The 24,067-nt window shown below is 37.2% G+C and overlaps 1 protein-coding gene across 1 annotated transcript in view; it reads right to left on the reverse strand.

Moving 5' to 3' along the window:
- tmod2 (tropomodulin 2) overlaps window positions 1-15,965 on the reverse strand; it is a 33,934-nt gene extending 17,969 nt beyond the window's left edge. Inside the window, exons 1-3 of the mRNA XM_084409018.1 lie at window positions 15,809-15,965; window positions 5,627-5,802; window positions 4,306-4,462 (exon numbers count right to left, since the gene is read on the reverse strand). Coding sequence (XP_084265144.1) covers window positions 4,306-4,462; window positions 5,627-5,752 — 283 coding nt within the window. The 5' untranslated portion in view covers window positions 5,753-5,802; window positions 15,809-15,965. The remainder of the gene's footprint in view (window positions 1-4,305; window positions 4,463-5,626; window positions 5,803-15,808) is intronic.
- Window positions 15,966-24,067: the final 8,102 nt, after the last annotated feature.

Raw genomic sequence — 24,067 nt, forward strand, 5'->3', positions numbered from 1 at the left:
AGACAGCAGAATTTAAATCACCACAGGAGCTGATACAGCACTCTCACTAACACACACACAGCAGGAGGATATGGAAGAGTCAAGGCCCCGATATACTTCAAGCGAAATAAAAGAACTGGTGTGATGTAAATTCAAACAAAATCAGGACAAAACCTTCGTTTGGGGTTCATTTGTTTTCTTAACTGTAGTTTTCTTACTGCTATCACTTTTGTTGTGCGTTTATTTTGATCCTGAGAGAAAAGCGTGCAGCACATATTTACATATTCATCTAAACGCAGCTCTCAGCAGTGTAGGCGGCGTCGAGATACAGTATATTCCTGAAGGGATTTCAAACTTCTTTTTACCCCCAAGCAAATAACTTTGTCCTGAGTATATTAGGGCTTTCACACACGTGCAGTGAGTCACAAGCACAACAACTAGGCGCTAAAAACTTCAGCAAAACATCAGCGACCAACACGGAGCCAAAACACAGAATAACCCCTTAACCAATCGTCTCAATGGCTGGATGTAAATATGCCTAATTCCCTTACAATATAGTAGATGAAAAACACTGTGTCATGAGTAGTATGTCCAAATTCACAAAAAGATCCTGGATGACCTACTTCTTCTGGTGAGATTCTGAAGTGCGCATCCAGCGGACACTTTACTATCCCAAGAGACCATGGAAGAGGAGTTGTGAATGGCACTGAAGCGGGAGGTCACATGACAATAACATGACGAATGTAGTACACCCAGATTACATTCATACTATATAGAAGAACATACATTTTTGTTTATACAGTCACACAGTAAGTACTTAAAGGCAGGGTAGGTAGGATTTTATAAAAAAAAAAATTCCAAATTTGTTTAAACTTTCTATATATATCAATACATAATTAAAATGTAAGTACTCTGAAAAAAAGAGTATAAAAATCAAGTGACTCTAGACCGTTTAATCTGCATTAAACACAGCTCATTATTTCCATTCGGGACGAAACAAAGGATTGGCTTAGGCGACTGTCACTCTCTCTCGCAACCATGGCAACCACCCTTTTGCCACTGGATCTGCCCACTTGCGCGCGCACGTTTGATTTGAGGAATTCAAGAGGCAGGAACCTAGGAATAGCAAAACAATGGCAGAGAAAGAGCCATTCACATTACCGGCATATGCAGTTAGCAAGGCAAGCAAGGCAAAAAAAGAAGACAGTACTAGAAAAGGTAGTGAACAAAAAGTCTTTGGATAAACAAAGAAATATAACGCGTGTCAATATCTGCGTGGCTTTCCAGCGACCACCCCGTCCTCGGCCTCTATTTCCTCGGACCCTAGTTGCACGCCACAGCCTCTTGCACGACCTCCTCTGCTTCGCCCTAAAATTATTTTTATTTTATCATATGTCATTTTACAAAAGGACATTTTACAAACCTACGTTTTGTGCTTCTGCACGCACTTTTTCAGTCACAACACAGCAATCAGAGGAGGACGCGCTGAAAACTGTAATGCTGTTCTCTTCCTTCATAACTCGTACTGAGAAGGTTTGAGTTGCAGAGGAATTTGTGACTGTTTCACCTGTTCAACCACATCAAAGTTTCGTAATTAGTAAGTCCGTGCTTTTTCTCTTTTTGTTCTTATGTGCTGAAGGGCCGCTGTGCCTTGGTGAAACGGTGTTTGTACGTGAAGAGCTCTTTTCCAAAACGCCATAAACCTAAAAAGCTGCTAAAGTAATGATTATGAATATGTAAAATATTGCAATAACACATTTTAATTGTTTATTAATTTCTGTGTCGGCTGCAAAGATGAAGTTGACGATAGGCTATAGACTCGCGATCTTCAGTAGGCTTACTAGGCTAGTGAACGCACCGGAGAAATGCACATTTATTAGGCTACATAGTTTTATTTTGTTTTGGATGGTTTTGTTTAGAACCAGCTTTCTGTAAATATATTTCACATTTGCTAGGCCTGTGAGGCGAGGCTACGGTTCGGTTCACGATGATATAATCTCCAGTTCAAGCACCTTATGTTTTGATTGATAGCCTATATTTACTTTTATGTTTTAAATACAGGAAATTGGTTAATGAAAAAAATATTAAAATCAAGATACAATTAATACAAAACGAAATTCGTTTTAAAGAAAGGATTTGTGCTTTCTGTTTTGAGGTCTCTGTGAAAGTTTGAAAGTCTTTTACTGCCGCTTTCAGAGCCATCGCGTCCATAATGGAGAACTGTCAAGTAATATTGTTTTTTCCTCATAAATGCAAACACGAAAAATAAAAGACAAAATATTTTTTTAAAAAGACAAACCATACATTTTTGAAAAAAATATATATATATGGATTTATAGCGCTTTGGGGAAAAATGGATGGATTTATACCGTTTTGAAAATATTTTTTTTTACTTTGAATTGATCATCAACAATATTGTTGTTTGATTTAATAATCACTGTTGCAAGAAGTGCCTAGTTAAGTTTTTTTTTTTTTGTAAGTGGAAAAAGTAGGGGCTGCCACAGATTCTGTTTAGTTAGCTCCTTTATTGTTTTTTTCTATAGCCTACAATAATATAGGTCAAATGCAGCAAGTCAAAAGACCAACTGGACCTTCTTTGCCAGTTCGCACACATTTCTTTGAAGGATGGCAAAAATATCGCCTGAATATCGATATCTAGATATTGGGAAAAAAAATCGAGATATTCATTTTTGTCAATATCTCCCACCCCTACATGCAGAACACCATACTGTATATGTTATGAATCTTACACGAAATTCATCTTCATCACAATGTAACTGATGGTAATGGAAAAACGTGTATCAATGCAACCTGTTTTTAGCTTATATAACTAGCTCGTTAGCGAATCAAAAAATATATATTTTAAATTTAAACTTTACCAATATCAATATGCTAGCTTGATAGTGAGTACTAAAATACATCTTATTTGTTTATATTCATAAGCAATTAGCATTAGATTTTTTTTTATTACATGTGATTCTGACATGATGCTACATGCACTGCGCTCCTTCCTCTCCGCTCATCTCAGGTAAATAATGCGTCTTCCAGCTCAGCTGTCGGAGTCGCGCGTTCATGTGTTTTGGGGGCGTGTCTTTGGAAGGAGCCCAGAAGGGAGAGGGTGGAGTGAATGGAAATAATGAGCTGTCTTTAAAACAGTCGTGAGAGGTCTACAGACACTCGATTTTTATACTTTCTTTTTCAGAGTACTTACATTTTAATTATGTATTGATGTATAAATAAAGTTTAAATAAATTTGGAAAATAAGTTTTTTAGACAAATCCTACAAAAAATTGTAGAGTATTGGTAAATCCTACCTTAAAAAAAAAAAAAAAAAAAAAAAACAATCAGAGTGTATGTGATTTTGGATGCAGCATTACAAGAACGGTTTACTCAAAGAAATGAAAATGTTGTCATTTATTTACACTAAACCTGTATAACTTTTCCTTTTCATATAAACAAAAAAGTACAGCGATGTATACGGTCAAGCTCCAAAAGGACAAATAAACGCATCATACACGTATCATAACCAGAGCCATGATAGAGCCATTGTGCTGCGGTACAATGGGGAAGACACAAGAGGTCAATTTTTTGAATGGATGTCAAAGGACAAGAGTCTTCAGTACGCGGAATAAACTGCTTTTGTGAGGAAACAGCTTTATCACTTAATTGACAGCATATTGTCTCATTTTTAATTGCTGTTTTATGAGAGAAGACTAGGATTAGGATTCAGTGTACAGCACTTCTCAGTCATTTCTATGATATCTGCTAACTGTCGCACAATTCTGACAGAAATTAAATGATGTTAAGGATGTAATGTGATTGGTTATCATGGCAAATATGATCCAGGATGACCGTTGTGTTTCTCGCCATGGAGATTGATCCATAATAATAATAATAATAATAATAATAAGATTTAAAGAACAATTATGTAATACACAAAGATATGAAACCATTTTGGAGTTTGGCAGCTCATCATTTGGAAAAATACCTACCAACTTCTACAACTACTCTACTAAACATCTTTTGTGTTCCTGGAAGAAAACTAAGTCATAAGAGTCTGGAATGACATGTGACAGACTTTTCCATATTTGACTGAACAATTCAGATCTTCAATCAAACAGATTCTTTTAAACCCTCAACTGTGCCGTGTCATACAAACTCTGATTCTGAGAAACTCTAAGAAACTAAAAAATGAATGCAGCAAATCTTCGAGACCTGGACCATTACGGAAATTTCATGTGTGGCATTTCTGATAAAGTCATGTTTATTGTTGTATCAAAAACCAGACTGATATCAAACACGTCTCGTCTCGTCTCATTCTTGTACCTTTCCTTTCTCCGGTGAAGGGGACGCAATCTTCTCTGTCTTTATGGTCCATAGCTTCCTTCTCCAGATACTGCAGGAGCTTGTCACGGTTAAAAGCACCGGTGGCCGCTTTTGTGGTCTGGTCCTTCTGCCTGAGTCCGGCTGGCAGCAGAGCATTCTGGGTAATGGATTCAGAACAAATTTACCAGTTATAGTATGAAACAGAAACTTCACAATTTTCACACCAAGTCACATCTAATGAAGCATTCACTTCTTAAATAAAAACTATAATTTGCATTTGTTTCCTAATGATCATAGATCGATCTGAACACAGAATGTCAGAATTTGTGTTGTTTACTGACTAATTTTTGCTTAATAGGAAAACAAACTGCTGAGATATTTTTGCTTGAGAGGAAGCTCTTGTGTTTGGGAGCAAACTTGAGCTCTGTTTATCCATAAACAAACAGACAGAGAGTTGTTTATCTCAACAAACTCCAGAAAGGCTGATTTACACAGTCTGGAAAATGGCTATTTTCACCAGTTTGACAAACAACTGATTTCTCAACACTATCACAGCAGTTCAAACATATGACCACACCCATAATCACAATGACATCATTGTGAATTACATCATCACCATGTTAATGGCAATTTACCAGAAATGACAGGGTGATTGTTTGTGTCTGGTTTTTCTAAGCATGTAAGCATGATTCCCATCTTTAGGACTGATTTTCCACACATTTATTACAAGTGCTTCAAGAAGGGATAGTATATTTAAAAAAATAAAAATTCTGTCATTATTTACTCAACCTCAACTTGTGGCTTTCTTCTGTGGAACATTAGATATTTTGAGAAAATTTTTTTAAATCCACAAAAGATGTCAATGGTCACCAAAACTGATACCAACATTCTTCAAAATATCTTCTTTTATGTTCAAAAAGTCATTCAGAATTTTGGGGTAATAAACATTAATAACTGATTCCTTTGTTTAAGCAGTGCAATCAAATTCTGGTAGGCCTATATCTCCATCCAATGCTGTAACAATGATATCAACACAAATGCAGGGAGATATACTTCTGCAACAACTCTGAGTTCATAATTTTGCTTTTGCTAATGCCTGTGGTGCTGAAACCATCAAACAAATGTCCTAAATCAAATTAAAGTGTCATGAACTCCATCTTTATGATTTGCTATACGAAACGTGGCCATTAAAACAAACACTTGTTCCTGTCCGGATATGAACTATGACCCACGTTGCAAGTTTTCTGCACAGAAATCAATTAATGAAGCTTGGATAGATTTTGACAAACTGTCTGAAAGAGTGAATAAAAGTGTGTCTCACCTCTGGGTCGATCTCATCTAGAGCACTCTCCAGTTGCTTGAGCTCCTCCTCTGACAGCTTGTCCAAAATCTCATCCTCATCGATCTCCTTATACTTCTCCAGATCTTTCTTAAAAGGAAGAGCCATGATTCACACTGTCCGTCAGAGAGAGACTGTGGTCCAGTTTGATTGAGTGTCTGCAAACAGAAAAATGTGTTATTATTCAGGTACATAACTATAGAAATGTCAACAGTTTAACTAACATGTACAGCAAGATATTCTTCAAACTGTTACCATGACAGAAGACCTGAGAAAGAAAACTGATTGTAAAAGACAGTAAACTAATGTCTGGTGTAGCGCCTGCTGTGGCAACTCTGAGAGTTACAGATTTTGGAGCGCAACAATGCAAAACAATTAATGATATTATTGACTAACTGATGAAAAATGTATTTAATAAACATGCAAACATGTCCTGCCATCAGAATAAAGGCTATTTCTCATGCAATGAATTATGTACGCTAACATAGGCGATTTGTTGCTGTTAAAATCTCAGTGCTATGCAAGCTTCCAGTGTATGATTCTCCTATAGCAAACTGTGGTAGTAGCAAACAAAAGTCACACGCTAATATTTCGTTGGAACGCCTTTAGCTTTGATTACAGAAGGCATTCGTCGTAACATTATTTCAACAACCTTATGCAACATCACAACATTTATTTCCATCAAGTGTTGAATTATTTTTTTGTCCAAGATTTTGTATTGACTATGAAAGAGTGGAACCCCTCCATCTACTACAAGACTTTCAATGGGGTTAAGTTCAGGACTCTGTGGTGGCCAAACCTATGATCACTGATCCACTCTTTCACAATTTGAGCCCGATGAATCTTGGCATCGTCATCCTGGATTATGGCCATGGGATACATCGTTCGAAATAAAAAGCTACACACTGCATCAGTTAGGGTTAAAATAATTGTTGCCAAACATATAACATGCCAGAAACAATCACTGCAATAACAATCCAATTATAGACTTCGACCTAAACTGCGGCCTTTTTTTTTTTTTTTTTGTCCAGGCATTGTTTTATTAACTATAGTAAACATAACATTTAATCTAGCCTATTATATTAAACCATAACATTTTAGTAATGAGTTCCAGAAGTTTTAAATGCCTTAGTGTAAAGGTTGATTAGATCATTATTGCTTTGTTCTGTCGTGTAACACCTCAAGATTTATTTTTGTACTTAATTTTCAACAATTTCCATAGACTTGCACCGGAAGTTGAAGCGGCCACTAAAGAGGCTGCCACACACTGATCGTTCCATTGACTTCCATTCTGTAAATGCAAATACTAGAACACTTACATACTAGCATTACATAACTAACTTAAACACAAACAGATTTTTCCACTAATCAATGAGAGAGAGAGAGAGTTTACTGAACTGATAATAGTCCTCTGTGTGATATCCAACAAATGTTCCCCATGTAAGCATCCCTCTCATGACCTTTAACCTCAGGCTAGAACTTAATTCTCTTAATCTCATTCCCATATGGAAACACCTTGACCTTTGAACTTCACTCCCCTGCAGAACTGCACCATCTCCAAATTCATCAGGCTGTTACAGTAAAGATATGAATCATCATCATTGCTGAGTGGGACACTCAGCAAAAATAGTCTTGATTTTTGGGTTGCGAATTGTGATTTTAAGGTTGTGGTTTTAGACAGGGAAGCCTAAATAAAGTCCTGCCAGCTCAAGTCAGCCATCAGACCCATAAAACGTGAGGAAATTCCAGCAACCAAAAATACCGCAGGAATAACTGATGTCATTTATTCACCAATTCATGAATAAATAGTCATTTTTGCCCATGACTCAGAGACTAAAAACAGGGCATCCTAAAGAAAAATGAGATGTTGCCAAAGTATATAACGACAAACCCTGGGAAACCACAGCACAAGATTACAGTTTATTCACGGATCCTGCCATTACAGAATTTCTTCGTTTCAATTACAACTCATTTACTTGAGCTCTTGACTGAGTAATGAAACTAAACCTAGCAGTCAACGTTGTTGAAGAGTTTAGAGTAAATGTGAAGGTTGACAAAAGCATTAAATCAGACTGTGGCATGGGAATAAAACGCAGTATTAATGTTGGATGGAGCTGTATTTAACTGGCACTTGTGCCAAAGCCGAGAGAGAATTCAAGCTGCGCATCAATTCATCAAAGACCTAGCATGTTCTTTCATGAAGAGTTTTAAATTCAGTGCTACTATTGCATTGAGCCAAACGCAATAACAAATCACAGCAAGACTTTATGTTCAACTCAATCTAACTTATGAGTGCTTAATGGAGAAGTAAAGTAGACTTTCGCTAATACTAAGAAAACCAGTGTTAAATCCGGTAAAATACCATTGGGCTTCTCAGCAGGATTGGTTTCAGCTTATTCACCTCATCTTAAGACTGTGTTAAGACCCTCACAAGGTCAACATCCATAAATGTTCACATTAACTTTCAATTAAACAAGCAAAAGCTAAATTAAGGACATTACATACTAGCAGCAGCTGACTGAAGAGCTAATGCGTTGATCTGAAGGATTCCCTACTCAATATTTTTCTTGTTACTGTAGGAGACAAAGGAACAGTTGAACCAGGGGTTAATGTGGCTTAATGGCTAAATGGTGCTAAAACTGGAACAAATTCAGTATCCCTTTTGATCCTGGGCTGCCCCTTAGATCAAACCAGCCAAGATCCTTAATCACAAGCTTCTTTCCATTTCCCGAACACCTCCAAATCCAAAACGACTCAAAGTGAGGATACTCATAATTAACCAGTTAACCTTTAACCGACAGTACGAATTTTGATAGATTAATACTATCGGTAAAACGGTTTAAAAAGTCATTTTTCAAGAAACATTTGCTGCATGGTTAAAAAAAATATGCTATACATATAAAATTCAGGTTTTGAGAGAAAAAACAAACAGATAAGTCACATTTTATTATTACATTAATGTAAAATATCAGTAAATAAAGAGAAATCATCAACGTAAACATCATCCTTTCACATGCGCAAAATTATGCTTGGAAAGTGTAATTTTGTCTGGTTGACTTTTTTAATTTTGATAATGAACAGGCTGAGATGCCAACTTAGCAATGCTTGAACTAGCCTAATATGTTGTGTGCGCGATCACTTGAATTGTTTCCTTATAACAGCAGAAACTACTTAAAATACTATTTTTGGTCAAAATAAAATAAAATAAAATAAAGAAAACAACAAACCACTTTCTGCCATCTCAGTTTCCTTTCCGTGAACTTGTTCTTGGAGCGCGTCACAAAAATGAACCTAACTCAGCATATTAAGATGCTACTCGTCATCGTACAGTTTTTTTTCCCTTCCGGTTTGTTAATCTGTTAATTAAGTGAAATATATTTTGCGATCTGATTTTTGTCTGGAGGACAATGATAAAGCCAGAATAGAGAACTCTGGGGGTGGGATCTAGTTATGTTAGTTATTCTCTGTTATTGTCCATCAGACAAACCTCATCAACGCCTCTTAATCCGACAGACAGACAAAATACAGAGGAAGCCAGTCCTGCTCTGTAAGTGCATTACGGGACAAATCCATAATAAGGATGAAAAGACACAGGGTAAAAGGTCAGAACCATGACAGAGACGAACATCAGCGAATGCTCTGGAGCTCAGAATGACAAGACGTGTTGAGACACTTCCTCCAGATAAAGAAAAAAAAAAAAAAAAAAAAACGTTTTTATCATCGATTAAAAATGAGTTCAGCTCAAATCTTGAAAATAGTTTACACAACCTTTACTAATGTTACTTTCAAAGTTACATTGTCTTTATTCATAGACAACATTTGTATTGTTTTGATTCCTACATTGTTGTAGGCAAGACTCTACACGAAACCTTGCATGCGATTTATTCAAATTTATTTATGCGAATGACGCATGCGATTTATTTTTTAAAAAAAATGTATCACCGATTTTGCTTCTCTGTTTGCGATCAGATCATTTTAAACCACTAAACTCCGGGATAGTTCAGTCCAATTATCCAGTAAGTGAATACATTCAAACAATCCGTCCAAAACAGCGCTAATGTAAAGAAAACCAGGCTTTTACATCAGAGATGGCAGAGAGGACAGTAATACTGCTCTATACTTCTCAAAACTCACGTTTAAATAGTAGCAAATTCTTAAAATATGAAAGGCTGTGTCTGTGAGTCAGAACCGCCAGAATGTACTTGCAAAGATGGAATTGCCTAACTTTTTTAATCAGCCTCTGATGTTGTTAAAATTAACAATTTGAGAACAAAGTATAATTTGCATGGTTTGACGTGATATGATAAGCGATCGTTAGATTTAATCTGTGCCATTTACTGCAATGCTTTTTTTCCCTTAGTTGGTCAGGACAAAAGTGGATGTTACGATGTTCCAAAACTTTTTTATGTTAGTCATACTTCCAAAAAGTAGAATCTGTGATTGTGAATGACAGTATCCACACCGGCACGGTGACTGACAGCCGCACATTCTCTTCAAAACATTGGATTCATCCGCGCTGTGCCGTGCCGAGGCACAACCCACGTAAAGTTGATAATACCGCGGCGTGAATAACTGCAATTGCAGATTTCGAACAGAGAGGAAAAACTACAGTCTGCAGCTTTAATATTACTCAGTACTATGTATATATATAAAATTACACTGTTCTCGGTTACACTTTATTTGAAGGTGTCATTATTACAGTTACAGACTGAACGGAACGTCAAAACATCCCACCGCATATGGCCGGATGATATTGCAAACTACGTTTCTCAGCTGGACAAAGCAAACTAGCGTCTCGCTAGTAAAGTTTTGATGGAAGCGGATTGTAATCAAGGTAAAGACGATTGCGGTGACGCACAGAAGTCGTACCATAGACTGTAAAAAAAGATGGACGACGCCCCTTCGCTCTCTTCCATTGGTGAGAACTGAAGCCGCCAGTGTCCCGATATGGCGCTGACATCTTGGGACTTGAGTCTGCGCAGAAGCGATCTCGGGACCAGACCTAAGTAGGAAGTAAAGCCGCGAAATCAACGCTCCGCCCTCACTCTCGCAGAATGCACTCTCCCTGAGTGCACTTTTAAAAAAAATTATTGCAGTACGACAAGAGGCTTGTTAGAGGTGAACTAAGTAACTTTTTTACCTTAACCGAACAGCTTCCGAGTCATTGGAATAGCTATATGACTTTTTTCTGGTTGAATGGTGGTCGTCTCACACCCCCAAGCGCCTGTGAGCCAGAAAACCACCCTTGCCACTTTGGGCCGGCGGGAAGTATCGCGTGATATCAGGTCTCGCGATGTAACGAATTGCTTTACACTAGGGCTGGGCGATATGGCCAAAAAAAATATATCACGATAATTTTTTTTATATCAGTCGATATCGATAATTATCACGATAAAAGTCAAATCTTTATTTCTTTCAAGTTTAAAGGCAGATTTTTGGTCCTAAGTGAAAGTTGTAGAAACCAGAGCGTTAATTGTGGTTTTAAACTACTCTTTATTGTCAGAACATATCATGACAAACACTTGCCAAACAGGTGAACATTTCACAAATCTGAGGTAGAACATTCAACCCATTTGTCATTTTTCCTTAAAATAAACATCTTTATTGGACAATTAATTTCTGCATGTGCTAATTTTTATTTGGTAAAATGTAATATTCTGACTGTTTGAGTTTTATTAAACTTAACCATTGGTCATCCAGTATCATGCATTTAGATCATGATAACCTCACTATCATGGCAAAATGTAACTTTATGGTTTCTATGGTATTTGTATGAAAAACAGTAGCCTAAATACATTATTAAATACTGTAATTATATCCCATCAGTCCTTTAATACATCGTCTACATTAATAATATAATACAATTCAATATGTATATCCCACATTTCATGGTGCAGTTAATATTACTAGGCTAACGTTACAGTAAATCCATGGTAAATGATGGGAATTTGTAGACGGAAAAGCCTTCGGCGCACAGTGTTACTCCTGTTTGTCAGCGCTGTTTCATCTGCCCAGAGAACGTCTAATGAGGGGAGAAGTGCCACTCAATAAACTTCCGGTTGCAGTTCCACTCTTGTTCCATAAGAGGGCGCTCACATGACGAGTGCAGAATGAATGGAGGTCTATGGAGCTATACCGCTCAAAATCCACTTTTCTTAGGATATAATTTTTTGTCTAGTAATTTGAATGTTGTTTTCGAAAGGGGATGCAAAGAAATTACACATTGCTTGGTGTTAGATTTTTTAGAGTCACTTATTTGCTTTAAAAAGTCTTTCAAAATGTCAATGACGTCAGAATGCTGACGTCATTAGCAGAATGCTAGCGTGTTATGGGCAACAACAACTCAACCTGTAAGAAATCGAAAAGAAATAAGTACTCGTTCATTCAACTTTTGATCTATAACCCATGTTGAACTTGCAAAACCTACAATCAAATCTGAGATTTCTCAACGGCAATCGGGTGAGGGAGACAAATTTAGCCGTCTAGCCCCATTGACTCCCATTCATTTTGCACTCATGGCGAGCGCCCCCCAGTGGAACTCTGATTGGAACTACAACCAATAGGACTTAATAGGGCGTTGGAGTGAACAGGCTTTCCGTAGACGGGCTTTGATCTGCCTTTAAACTGGTTTAAATCACTGCGACATGTGTGTTCTTCGCTGAATTCAAGCGCTTCTCACTGGATCTCATGACGAGAGCGATCAGAGTAAATGCATCGGCTCTAGTGAGCTGGCGCTGCGCTGCCGTTTGGACTTTGAGCCGAGCGGATAAATGGTCCGTGTGGCGCGCGGTTCAAATGAGTTTCGTTCCGCTTTTGGCGCATAAACATTATCGAACATTTATCGAGCTCTTGATATCGTTTTATCGAGAAAAATTATATCGCGATAATTATCGTTATCGTTTTATCGCCCAGCCCTACTTTACGGCAAAAAAAAATCTGCTAAAATTCTGTCATTGTTGCGCTCCCTCACGCTGTTCGAACCAGAATGAAGAAGACGTTTTAAAGAATGTCCCATCTGCTTTGATGTCGTCGATCTACTAGCATCTGGTATCTGAGAGTCGCCAACGAGTTTTTCGACAGTGTTGTCAAATATCTATTCCGAAGCTGTAGGGGGAGCTCTATAGAGAAACCTGCGAGCAAAAAGCGAGAATACAGCGAAGAAATTCCCGAAACTGCACAGCCCTGCTTTAAAATAAAGTGAATACAATCTCCTCAGTCCTCCGAAGATCCCGAAAAAAATGTCCGTTGGTGCTTCAGCGACTACTTCGCTCAGAGAACCTGTCAATCACAGCTGTCAATCATGACGTTACACCACCGCATCACGTAACTAACTAAAAACCAACTTATTTTTGAAACAGACACTTGAACTTGCATCAGCGTGATAAAAACGACAGCAAATGAAAGAAAACACTTTTGGAAAAAAGATATTTGAAGTGTAATTTAATTGTTTAGTTGGTCTCACGTCCCGTTGAATAACACGGGGAGGCGGGGCTTATGACCTATACTAGGACCAGTCACCAGGGGGGCGATCGAGACGTTTTGGCTTCACTTTTCAGGGCTTGGGGAGTCGTACAGGTAGCACACGGGAGTCTGTTTGAATGATGCGCAAACAAACTGTGTGTGTGCGCTGACTGCACTCTCAACGCACTGAGTGATCACACATTGTATTTATGCGCAGACACATTTTTACGTTGTTTCCACACACATTCAAAGATAATGTTTTTATCTGTCATCATGTGTATGTTGCAGTGTCTAGTAAATCTGAATGGATCTGTGTAGGCATATAAATGCAGTCAGGTCAAGGTGGTTGGTTTAGGATTTTTTTTTTTTTGGCATGTCCATGTAGTCCTGTTCAGTATGGCAACTTGGCATGTCTAAAATGTAAACAAGCTCTTTGCTGTTGCACCATACACAATGTACACTGTATTCTGAAAAGTTTTGTTCTGTAATGTTTATTTTTCCGTGTGCTTTGATGTGCATAAATGTATGAATTATATGGACTCCTTACATCAGTTGGTTATTTGGTGTCCTTTTGGAGTCTCCAAGTGTCCTTTTTTTGGAAAGACATCTAAATATACCATGAAAAAAAGCTTGCAGAAAATACAGTTTTGTGAGAATCATCGCTCAATCTGAAAGTTTACTTTGCTGGATATAGTTAGCATACATTTTCAGCATCATTACTCCAGTCTTCAGTGTCACATGATCCTTCAGAAATCATTCTAAAATGCTGATTTATCAATGTCGGAAATATAAAATAAAAAATAATATTTTTTTATAACCTGTGATACTTTTTTCAGGATTCTTTGATGAATGAAAGTTTGGGGAAAAAGAACAGCATTTATTTCTTTATTTTTTGGAAAGAAATTAATAGGATACTTATTCAGCAAGGATGTGTTAAATTGATAAAAAACAAATCTGATTTCTGAAGGATCATGTGACACTGGAGTGGAGGTATGACTGATGATAAATCAGCTTTGATCACAGAAATAAATTTTATTTTAAAGTATATTACAACAGAAAAACATTATTTTAAATTGTAATATAATTTTTTTTTTTTTTTTTTTTTTATAAAGGCAGACTTGATGATCATAAGAGACTTAAGAGAAACATAAAAAAATGTGTTTCCAAACCTTTGACCAGTATTGACCACAAACTTATGGGGTATATTATTGACTTACTGGTGTCAATATTGGTTCCGTATTCACTCAAATTAAACTCAAAAGAGGAAATGTGAGGAGATCTGCTTCATTACTCTAGCAAGGGGAAAAATTATCTGTGCTTCTGACAGTGACAACATTGAGAATCCTCATCAAGCACTTCCTCTGAGAGACAGAGACTGAGGCTTATCGAAGCCAGATGGAGGGTGGGTTTTGAAATGTTTATTGTGTAAGAGGTAGGCTACATCTAGCGATCATTACTCTTGACAAGTGCTCTTTAAAAGTGCCATTTCAGGAAGATAAAAAATCATTACAAACAAATGTCCAGCCTTCAAGTAGATAGATAGATAGATAGATAGATAGATAGATAGATAGATAGATAGATAGATAGATAGATAGATAGATAGATAGATAGATAGATAGATAGATAGATAGATAGATAGATAGATAGATAGATAGATAGAAGGGCCCTGGCACTGGCAGTGATCGTTTTCACTAATAACAAAGAAATGATTACATTAAAAAGACTCATGAGCTCTTTAATTCATCCATCATCATGTCTAAAAGCAGCACATGTTTTTTGAGAACAGTTTTCATTCTCACTCCTTCATAATGCCTTTGCGGAAAGTGAACTATATTGTGTATATACTATGCATTAAATCCCATGAGTCAGTTATGTAAAACCACGCAGAGTCAAGCCCCGGGTGAAGACCACACCCGTTATAACGAGACACAAGAGCTCACATACTGCACAGCTGCGCTCGCTCTGTGCGAGACAGCTAAATAATAATAATAACGTCACACTATAAACACACAATTAAGCAAAAGCCATGACCTGCGCGAGACCGCATTATCATCAGCATCAGCGCGTGCACGCTATAGCGTCTGCAATTCTTATAAACAGATCTAAAGGAAGCATTCACATTATTATTATTATACTAAATCATTTACAGTATACACATATGGACAATTATACAAAACTTAAATTACGCAGCCCCTTTTTAATAACGATCAAAACGCCCGAAAGTCCTAAATTATGTATTAGGATGTAACTTAGTAATCAGATTTCAAATATACATTATGAGATTAAATCCAGCTATATTGTAATACAACTATGAGAAATCAGACTGAATCAAATATGTGTGTAGTTTTTACAGTACATGATGTATCATTTACTATGATGGGTGCCCATATCACATATGGTCTCAAGTGTTAACGTTACCTTGATAAAATCAGTGAAGCATGTGTTAATTAGTTTTGATCATGTATCCGTTTCAACATATTACGAAGTATATATAATAGGCTCAGTGTGCTATGCTTACAAGATCATTTGATAGTTTTGGATCATTGTAATATCATAAACTGTTGGCCCATCTGCTCACGCTCATACGGATATCAGCGCTCGAGCGCTTAGCCAGCTAACTCCTGAACCACTCAAACCTCTACATTTATGAACTCTACCTAAATGTAACCCTCACGCTGAGAGAGGACGAAACATATTTCTTACCTTAGAAAAATTCCTGCAAGTGTTGTACCCTTTATTGACCTATTCTTGGTCGGAAAGCAAAGAAATTCCCGCACCCTTCTTCACTGTCTCAGCCCAAGGGCGGTAACACAGGAAACCAGACACTAGAATTGCTCTGATGATTGACATTCACAACAGCTAATCGGAATGTAAGAGCACGCCCATAAAGCATTGTTCCCGCCTACCAGAAGCACGCAACCAATCAGAGATTGTAGAGGTTTAGAAGTACAAAGGAGCTTGGAATATGAAGTCTACTGATGGCGTCATTGTTTTTGTGCGATTGTGTCGCTATTTAAATTGAATAATTGATTTATTATTGAGTATTTCATTATTTATTTTAATTATTTTTATTATATTGTACAGATTTTTTTATTTATTAGTAAACATTAGAAGGTAGGCTATTATTGTTATTAAATGAGAATTTCTCAGGTGGGCTCAAGTTCAGATAAATCAATCTTTTTCTTTTTTTTTTTTTTTTTTTTTAGTATGCAATCCTTTTTTAACGATCGAAACATCCAAATCATTCCTTTACAAAGAATAAGATACTTGTGAAGACCTGCAGTCAAACTGGTAAGTTCAGTGCACACACTGCTGAATGACGTGTCACATGACATGATCCACCTGAAATAAAATGTCCTCTTTGTTTGTAACATAAACCAAACATTTGTAAGCTGATTACTCAAAAAAAAAAAAAGTCGCTTCAACTTGAGCCCTGGAACAAATTAATCTTAGACTTACTATTTCAGTTAAAATCCAGAGTTATCATAGCACATGCCATATGTAACTTATTTAGCATGTTAATGAACAAGTGGGACATTACTAGGTCACTAGTCCTAATGGCTTGCTAACATTTAATTTAATATTCAACAATGTTATTGATTATTGAGAACTGAACAGAGATGGACGATGACATCATGGTTTTCTCCAGAGCGGCCATATATAACTTTTTTACAACAAAAATGAAACATCACTGAACTTACTTAAGCTGGACTGTGACGCTATTTTCTTCTGGAGACAAACTCTGTTGCATTATGTTCCTGTTATCACTGTAAAGCTGCTTTGATACAATCTGTATTGTAAAAAGCGCTATATAAATAAAGGTGACTTGACTTGACTGGACTAGTCTCGCATAACCAGACCTTCAGATTGACTCCATCGCTGCTTTCATTGGCCGAGGACCGCTGACATGTAAAGCAACCAAGTTTCCTTCACATACAGTGAGGAAAATAAGTATTTGAACACCCTGCTATTTTGCAAGTTCTCCCAATTGGAAATCATGGAGGGGTCTGAAATTGTCATCGTAGGTGCATGTCCACTGTGAGAGACATAATCTAAAAAAAAAAAATCCAGAAATCACAATGTATGATTTTTTAACTATTTATTTGTATGATACAGCTGCAAATAAGTATTTGAACACCTGAGAAAATCAATGTTAATATTTGGTACAGTAGCCTTTGTTTGCAATTACAGAGGTCAAACGTTTCCTGTAGTTTTTCACCAGGTTTGCACACACTGCAGGAGGGATTTTGGCCCACTCCTCCACACAGATCTTCTCTAGATCAGTCAGGTTTCTGGGCTGTCGCTGAGAAACACGGAGTTTGAGCTCCCTCCAAAGATTCTCTATTGGGTTTAGGTCTGGAGACTGGCTAGGCCACGCCAGAACCTTGATATGCTTCTTACAGAGCCACTCCTTGGTTATCCTGGCTGTGTGCTTCGGGTCATTGTCATGTTGGAAGACCCAGCCTCGACCCATCTTCAATGCTCTAACTGAGGGAAGGAGGTTGTTCCCCAAAATCTCGCAATACATGGCCCCGGTCATCCTCTCCTTAATACAGTGCAGTCGCCCTGTCCCATGTGCAGAAAAACACCCCCAAAGCATGATGCTACCACCCCCCATGCTTCACAGTAGGGATGGTGTTCTTGGGATGGTACTCATCATTCTTCTTCCTCCAAACACGTTTAGTGGAATTATGACCAAAAAGTTCTATTTTGGTCTCATCTGAACACATGACTTTCTCCCATGACTCCTCTGGATCATCCAAATGGTCATTGGCAAACTTAAGACGTGCCTTGACATGTGCTGGTTTAAGCAGGGGAACCTTCCGTGCCATGCATGATTTCAAACCATGACGTCTTAGTGTATTACCAACAGTAACCTTGGAAACGGTGGTCCCAGCTCTTTTCAGGTCATTGACCAGCTCCTCCCGTGTAGTTCTGGGCTGATTTCTCACCTTTCTTAGGATCATTGAGACCCCACGAGGTGAGATCTTGCATGGAGCCCCAGTCCGAGGGAGATTGACAGTCATGTTTAGCTTCTTCCATTTTCTAATGATTGCTCCAACAGTGGACCTTTTTTCACCAAGCTGCTTGGCAATTTCCCCGTAGCCCTTTCCAGCCTTGTGGAGGTGTACAATTTTGTCTCTAGTGTCTTTGGACAGCTCTTTGGTCTTGGCCATGTTAGTAGTTGGATTCTGGTGTCTTTATGCAGCTAACGACCTCAAACAGGTGCATCTAATTTAGGATAATAAATGGAGTGGAGGTGGACATTTTAAAGGCAGACTAACAGGTCTTTGAGGGTCAGAATTCTAGCTGATAGACAGGTGTTCAAATACTTATTTGCAGCTGTATCATACAAATAAATAGTTAAAAAATCATATATAGTGATATCTGGATTTTTTTTTTTTTTGATTATGTCTCTCACAGTGGACATGCACCTACGATGACAATTTCAGACCCCTCCATGATTTCCAAGTGGGAGAACTTGCACAATAGCAGGGTGTTCAAATACTTATTTTCCTCACTGTACTTCACAATCACATACTTTTGAAAATCCAGCATTTAGTTGATCCTGATAAGCACTCATTGTCACAGTTGTAAACATGATGGCTTTGTTCCTCCATGAGGGGGTTTGGCGTCACAACGGCTTTGTTTCCAGGCATATCGTTAAAGAACGCAACACACACGTCTCCCAGAAATCCTGTCGAATTCAACAAATGACGACTTCGAAACTCCTGAAGTGTTTCCAGTTAAGTGTGTCATTATGCATCAGAAGTTCAACCGATGGTCCTTTGGCGTGACATCTGAGGCTGTGGTTACTAGGTCTCTGGCATAAGTGCAGTCATTGCTTATAGAGTCAATGTAGTGTTTACCTTCATTTATCTACACTTCAGCACAAATAACCACAAAAACTTTACAACATTACAGAAACTGTTTTAAAGGTCAAACATAACAGCATTAAACACTAACAGGTCTTTCACCTAAAAAACAAACAAAATAACACTTATTTTAAACATTTATTCAGACCTATCCAAAGCATGCTGGGAACTAGAAATCCACTACCCAATTTCCAAAGTTATCAAGACTTTGGTAGACATTAGGTTACTACAACTTAATTAAGTGACTACAACTTAATTTTGAATTAAATTTGAGTTTAAATTACAGACACACAATATTAAGTTAATGCAATGATCAACATTATTATTTCAAAAGAACTCAAAGTAATGTTTGCAACCTAAAAGGTTTAATTAAATCAATACATTCGAATTTTTAACTTGCAACCATGCATTTATAAGCTGTGGTAACAGGTCCCCTGAATTATATTCTGGAGTGGAAGAAGTACCCATGTCTGATGATTCCCCTCAGGAAGCACCTGCTGTCCATTTCCAACAACAAACACTTGTGTCCTCCCACTCTCTGGGAAAGAAGTGAAATGATAAAACACTGTGCTCACCCTTTACTCACTTTCCTCAGTAAGCAATTGTATATGATGTCAGGTCTTCATTGTGGGGAATTTTTTTTCCCTTTTGGTTTCAAATAATCATATTACATCATCTATAATTATTCGGTTTCAGTCTAACTGATGATTGCTTAATGTTAACAAATAGTAAATTGCAAATCACTCAAATAAAGATTTGAAACTTTGTCAGGACCGAGATATGAATTAGGCTTCGTGGGCCGAACACAGGAAATGGTGCAGAAACGAGTGCACAGTCAAGGAGAACTCTTAAAATGTCTAAATATTGTTAATAAGTCCAAAAAGTAAATCCAAGACAATCCATAAAGTAATTTCAAACTGTAACTCCAGATTGTTCACACAACACATAAAACACAGAGGAACAGAGCAAATTGAATACCCTGACTGGAAACAAGACATAGGAGAAAACAACGACACAGGATACAATGGTGGAAAAACTGAAAATGAAACACAATGAGGACCTCTAGTGGTCAAAACAAGTCCAAAGTCCTGACAAACTGTGTTTACACGTCCCAAATTTTGTAAAAGGGTTGCAAAAATTGCAAATATCATAGAAAATAAATAGAAAACACAACTTATCATAGCTTTATGATCGTCTTTCTCCTTTCCACCAGATGGCACAAGTAAATCAATTTGAACGGTTAACAAACAAAGTATGTTCAGCACTCATTTCAGAGAATCTACAAACATCAAGTAAGCTTATATACACTACCGTTCAAAAGTTTGGGGTTGGTAAGATTTTTTTGATGTTTCTGAAAGAAGTCTCTTCACTCACCAAGGCTGCAGTTATTTAATTAAAAACACAGTAAAAACAGCAATATTGTGAAATATTATTAATGTGTTCTATTTTAATATATTTTAAAATGTAATTCATTCTTGTAATGGCAAAGCAGAATTTTCCGCAGTTATTTCCGCAGTCACTTTTGATCAATTTAATGCTTTCTTGCTGAATAAAAGTAATATTTCTTTAAACAAAAAAACTTACTGAGCTCAAACTTTTGAACAGTATAATTACAATATTTAAGAATTTACCACAAAATGTTTAATCTAAATCCATCAAATAATGAAATTCCATGCAGAAAACAACAACAACAACAATAATAAAAGGAATAATAATAAATAAATATTTTACTGTCCAAATAGGCCTAGTTAAAATTCTGTGGTTGACTTTTTACATTTCAGTATTCAATTAAATTCAGTGTTGAATGTTATTTTTTTCCCCTTGATCTTGCCTTGGTGACTCTGTAATCAGTGTTAAGGAAAGTTACTTTTAAAAGTAATTTATTAGAATATTGCATATTTTATTGAATTACTATCAAAAAAAAAAAAGTAACTAATTGTGTTACTTAGTTACTTTTTATGGAAAGTAATGTTACATTACTTTTGCATTACTTTTTCCTTTCCTGGGCTGGGCTTTTTGTTTTTAAACAAAAAATAAATTAAAACCAACGTTCTTTTTTTTTGGCAAATATAAAGGCCCTTTCACACCAAAAGTGAAATGAATCTGAGGAAATGCAAATTGCTGAGGCTGACGGAAATGCACATTTACATCTGTGCAGTAGAGCTGTGCTGCCATTCTCGACTGCAGAAGAATAGGATGCAGGAGAAAGTTCAACACTCTTAATTCAGCAATAAAAAACCACCAATGTGATGTTTAACTATAAGGTATTTTTTGCTTATTTGTATGGTTGAATTGGATCATCAAAAGGTCAGCAGCAAAGGCATTGATAAAGTGAGATTCAATACATAAAGTAGTTATTTGTTTTATTTAACATTTAATTATGGCATTATGGAGTTTGCATTTCACTGATTTATTCATTTTGAGGAATACTGAGTCTGTTTTTGTGCAAGTGAGATAAATAAATGCATGCTCACATTTAGTCTAGAACTACAATAACCATCATGTTTGCACAGTTTTGCCCCATCGGAGCTTGATTCGTTTTGCCATAACCACGTGATCCGTGACGTCCGAAGCTTCGTTTCCACACACAGTCACGTGACTGCTTCGTATTCAGATTAAAAAATAGCGCGAACCCCTTGAGCAGGTTTCGAGCGAGTGTCATGCCCTTCGCCAGTAGAAAATAAAAAAAGAAATAGACTTAGCCCTCACACTGTTGAACAAGTCCTGTTCCTTAATAAAAAACTTTAATTTATTAAATTACCCACAAAATAAAATGTCAGCTCCCCAGTTCACAAGCACTTCACCATTCCACAACAATTTTCTTTCATTTTGATTATCTATGCCTACATGAGCCTTGCCTATGAACTCGTAGGATTAGGACTGAGGATAAAGTTTATGTGAATAAAGCTGCATTTTGTAGATCAATTCATACGAATTGTTTCTGTACAAGTGAATTAGTCCCATTATATTTTTTTTTCATAAATTAATTCATACAGTTGTTTGTTCATACATTGTATAATAACTACATCAGCACTAACACATGAATTATGAGGATTAATTGTATTGCCTTGTGGTTTACAGAGCAAAAAGTGATTTATTAAATGGAAAAAAAGAGAAGTTTTTTTCTGGGATAGAAAGGCAGCTTTTCCACCTTTTGACCACAAGATGTCGTTAGTGTGCAACGTGTTGAAAAGCTTCGAGTAATGAACCATTTTACGATACAGTCGAGGGGGAAAGCCCCAGTGCTTCACAAAGCTTCATTTCGCCATGAAGAAGGGTATCAGAAAGAACACAGTCTTTAAATCACAATACGCAGAAAAATAAAACAACCACGCAAACTAGACGAGAACCGACAAGGGACTAAACGGAGTATAAATACAAGGCGAACATAATGACAGATAGGTGCAGATAATATGTAATCATAGGAACAAACGAGGAAGAGATGAATGAAACAAACCAGAGCCCGTCTACGGAGAGCCTGCCCACTCCCTATTAAGTCCTATTGTACCGAATTTTGGTTGTAGTACCACCAGAGTTCCACTGGGGGCGATCGCCCATGAGTGCAGAATGATTGGGAGTCTATGGGGCTAGACGGCTAAATTTGTCTCTTTCACCCGATTGCCGTTGAGAAATCTCAGATTCGATAGTAGGTTTTGCAAGTTCAACATGGGTTATAGGTCGAAAGTTGAATGAACGAGTACTTATGTCCTTTCGATTTCTTACAGGTTGAGTTGTTGTTGCCCATAACACGCTAGCATTCTGCTAATGAACGCTGATTGGTCAGTGAAGGACTGATTACGACCAGAGATACCGCTTGGTGGCATCCGAAGCGGGACCAGAAACAAACAAAACAAAAACTCTTCTAGCACGTGTATTTACCTGTGTCAGCTGTGTTGTCGATGCCTCGAGAGAAAAGAAAGTGCAGAGTGCGAAAGCACCAAAGTGACTGAAGGATTAAGGATTGCCGTAAAGCAGACGCAGTATCTCTGGTCGTGTATGACGTCATTGACACTTTAAAAGACTTTTTAAAGCAAATAAGTGACTCTAAAAAATCTAACACCCAGCAGTGTGTAATTTCTTTGCATCTCCTTTCGAATACAATATTCAAATTACTAGACAAAAAATTATATCCTGAGAAAAGTGGATTTTGATGGGTATAGCGCCATTGACCTCCATTCATTCTGCACTCGTCCTGTGAGCGCCCTCATATGGAATCAAAGTGGAACTGCAACCATTTCAGAAGCCGGAAGTGTATTGAGAGTGAAACTTCTCGCCTTATTAGACATTCTCTGAACCATAGATATCATATATAAACGCTAGATGCCTTATGGCGCAGTCACTTCCGGCATCATCGTTCGGCCATCTTGTGACAGTGCTCTGTGCATTAAGGTGAATGATCAGCACGCACACAAATCCTCTTATCTCGCTGAAATCTTGACGGATTTACAAACGGTTTGGTTTCTTACAAACGTTATTAACGTGGCTATAATTCCGAATGCTTGAAAATGTATGTTATAATTTTTCATTTGTATGCAGTGTATGTATGCAGTGTCATAACTACATCTCTGACGTTTATAACAAACCAAACCGTTTGAAAATCGGTAGAAAAATGAGCAAGTTATGGTTATTTAAAAGTACATGCACCATTGAAGTAGTGAGCGAGTACACTGTCGCAAGATGGCCGCCACGTGCGGACGTCGACCTCCATTGGCCAGCAGTGCGCACGAGACATCTAGCCTTTATATATGATATCTATGCTCTGAACAAACTAAACAGAGCATGGATACAGGAACTAAAGGAACAAAACAAAACAGAATATCAAAATAAGAGTCCTAATCATGACAGCCTCTGCATTTACTCCCAACTTATGTTACTTATTTAAAAAATAATTCAGATATTTTGTTGTAAATTTAAAAGTAATGTGTTACTTTACTAATTAGGCTAACTAGCACACACAAAGAAACTAGGTGAACACACACAAGCATAGAACAGACAAAGAACCAAACCAAAACAGGAATAAACATACACTCACGTTATTTGTAATGTGTTACCCCCAAGACTATCCTTTTTTCACACTCTATGTAAA

This window comes from Rutilus rutilus, assembly GCF_951802725.1.
Source record: "Rutilus rutilus genome assembly, chromosome: 5".
NCBI classification, from domain to species: domain Eukaryota; kingdom Metazoa; phylum Chordata; class Actinopteri; order Cypriniformes; family Leuciscidae; genus Rutilus; species Rutilus rutilus.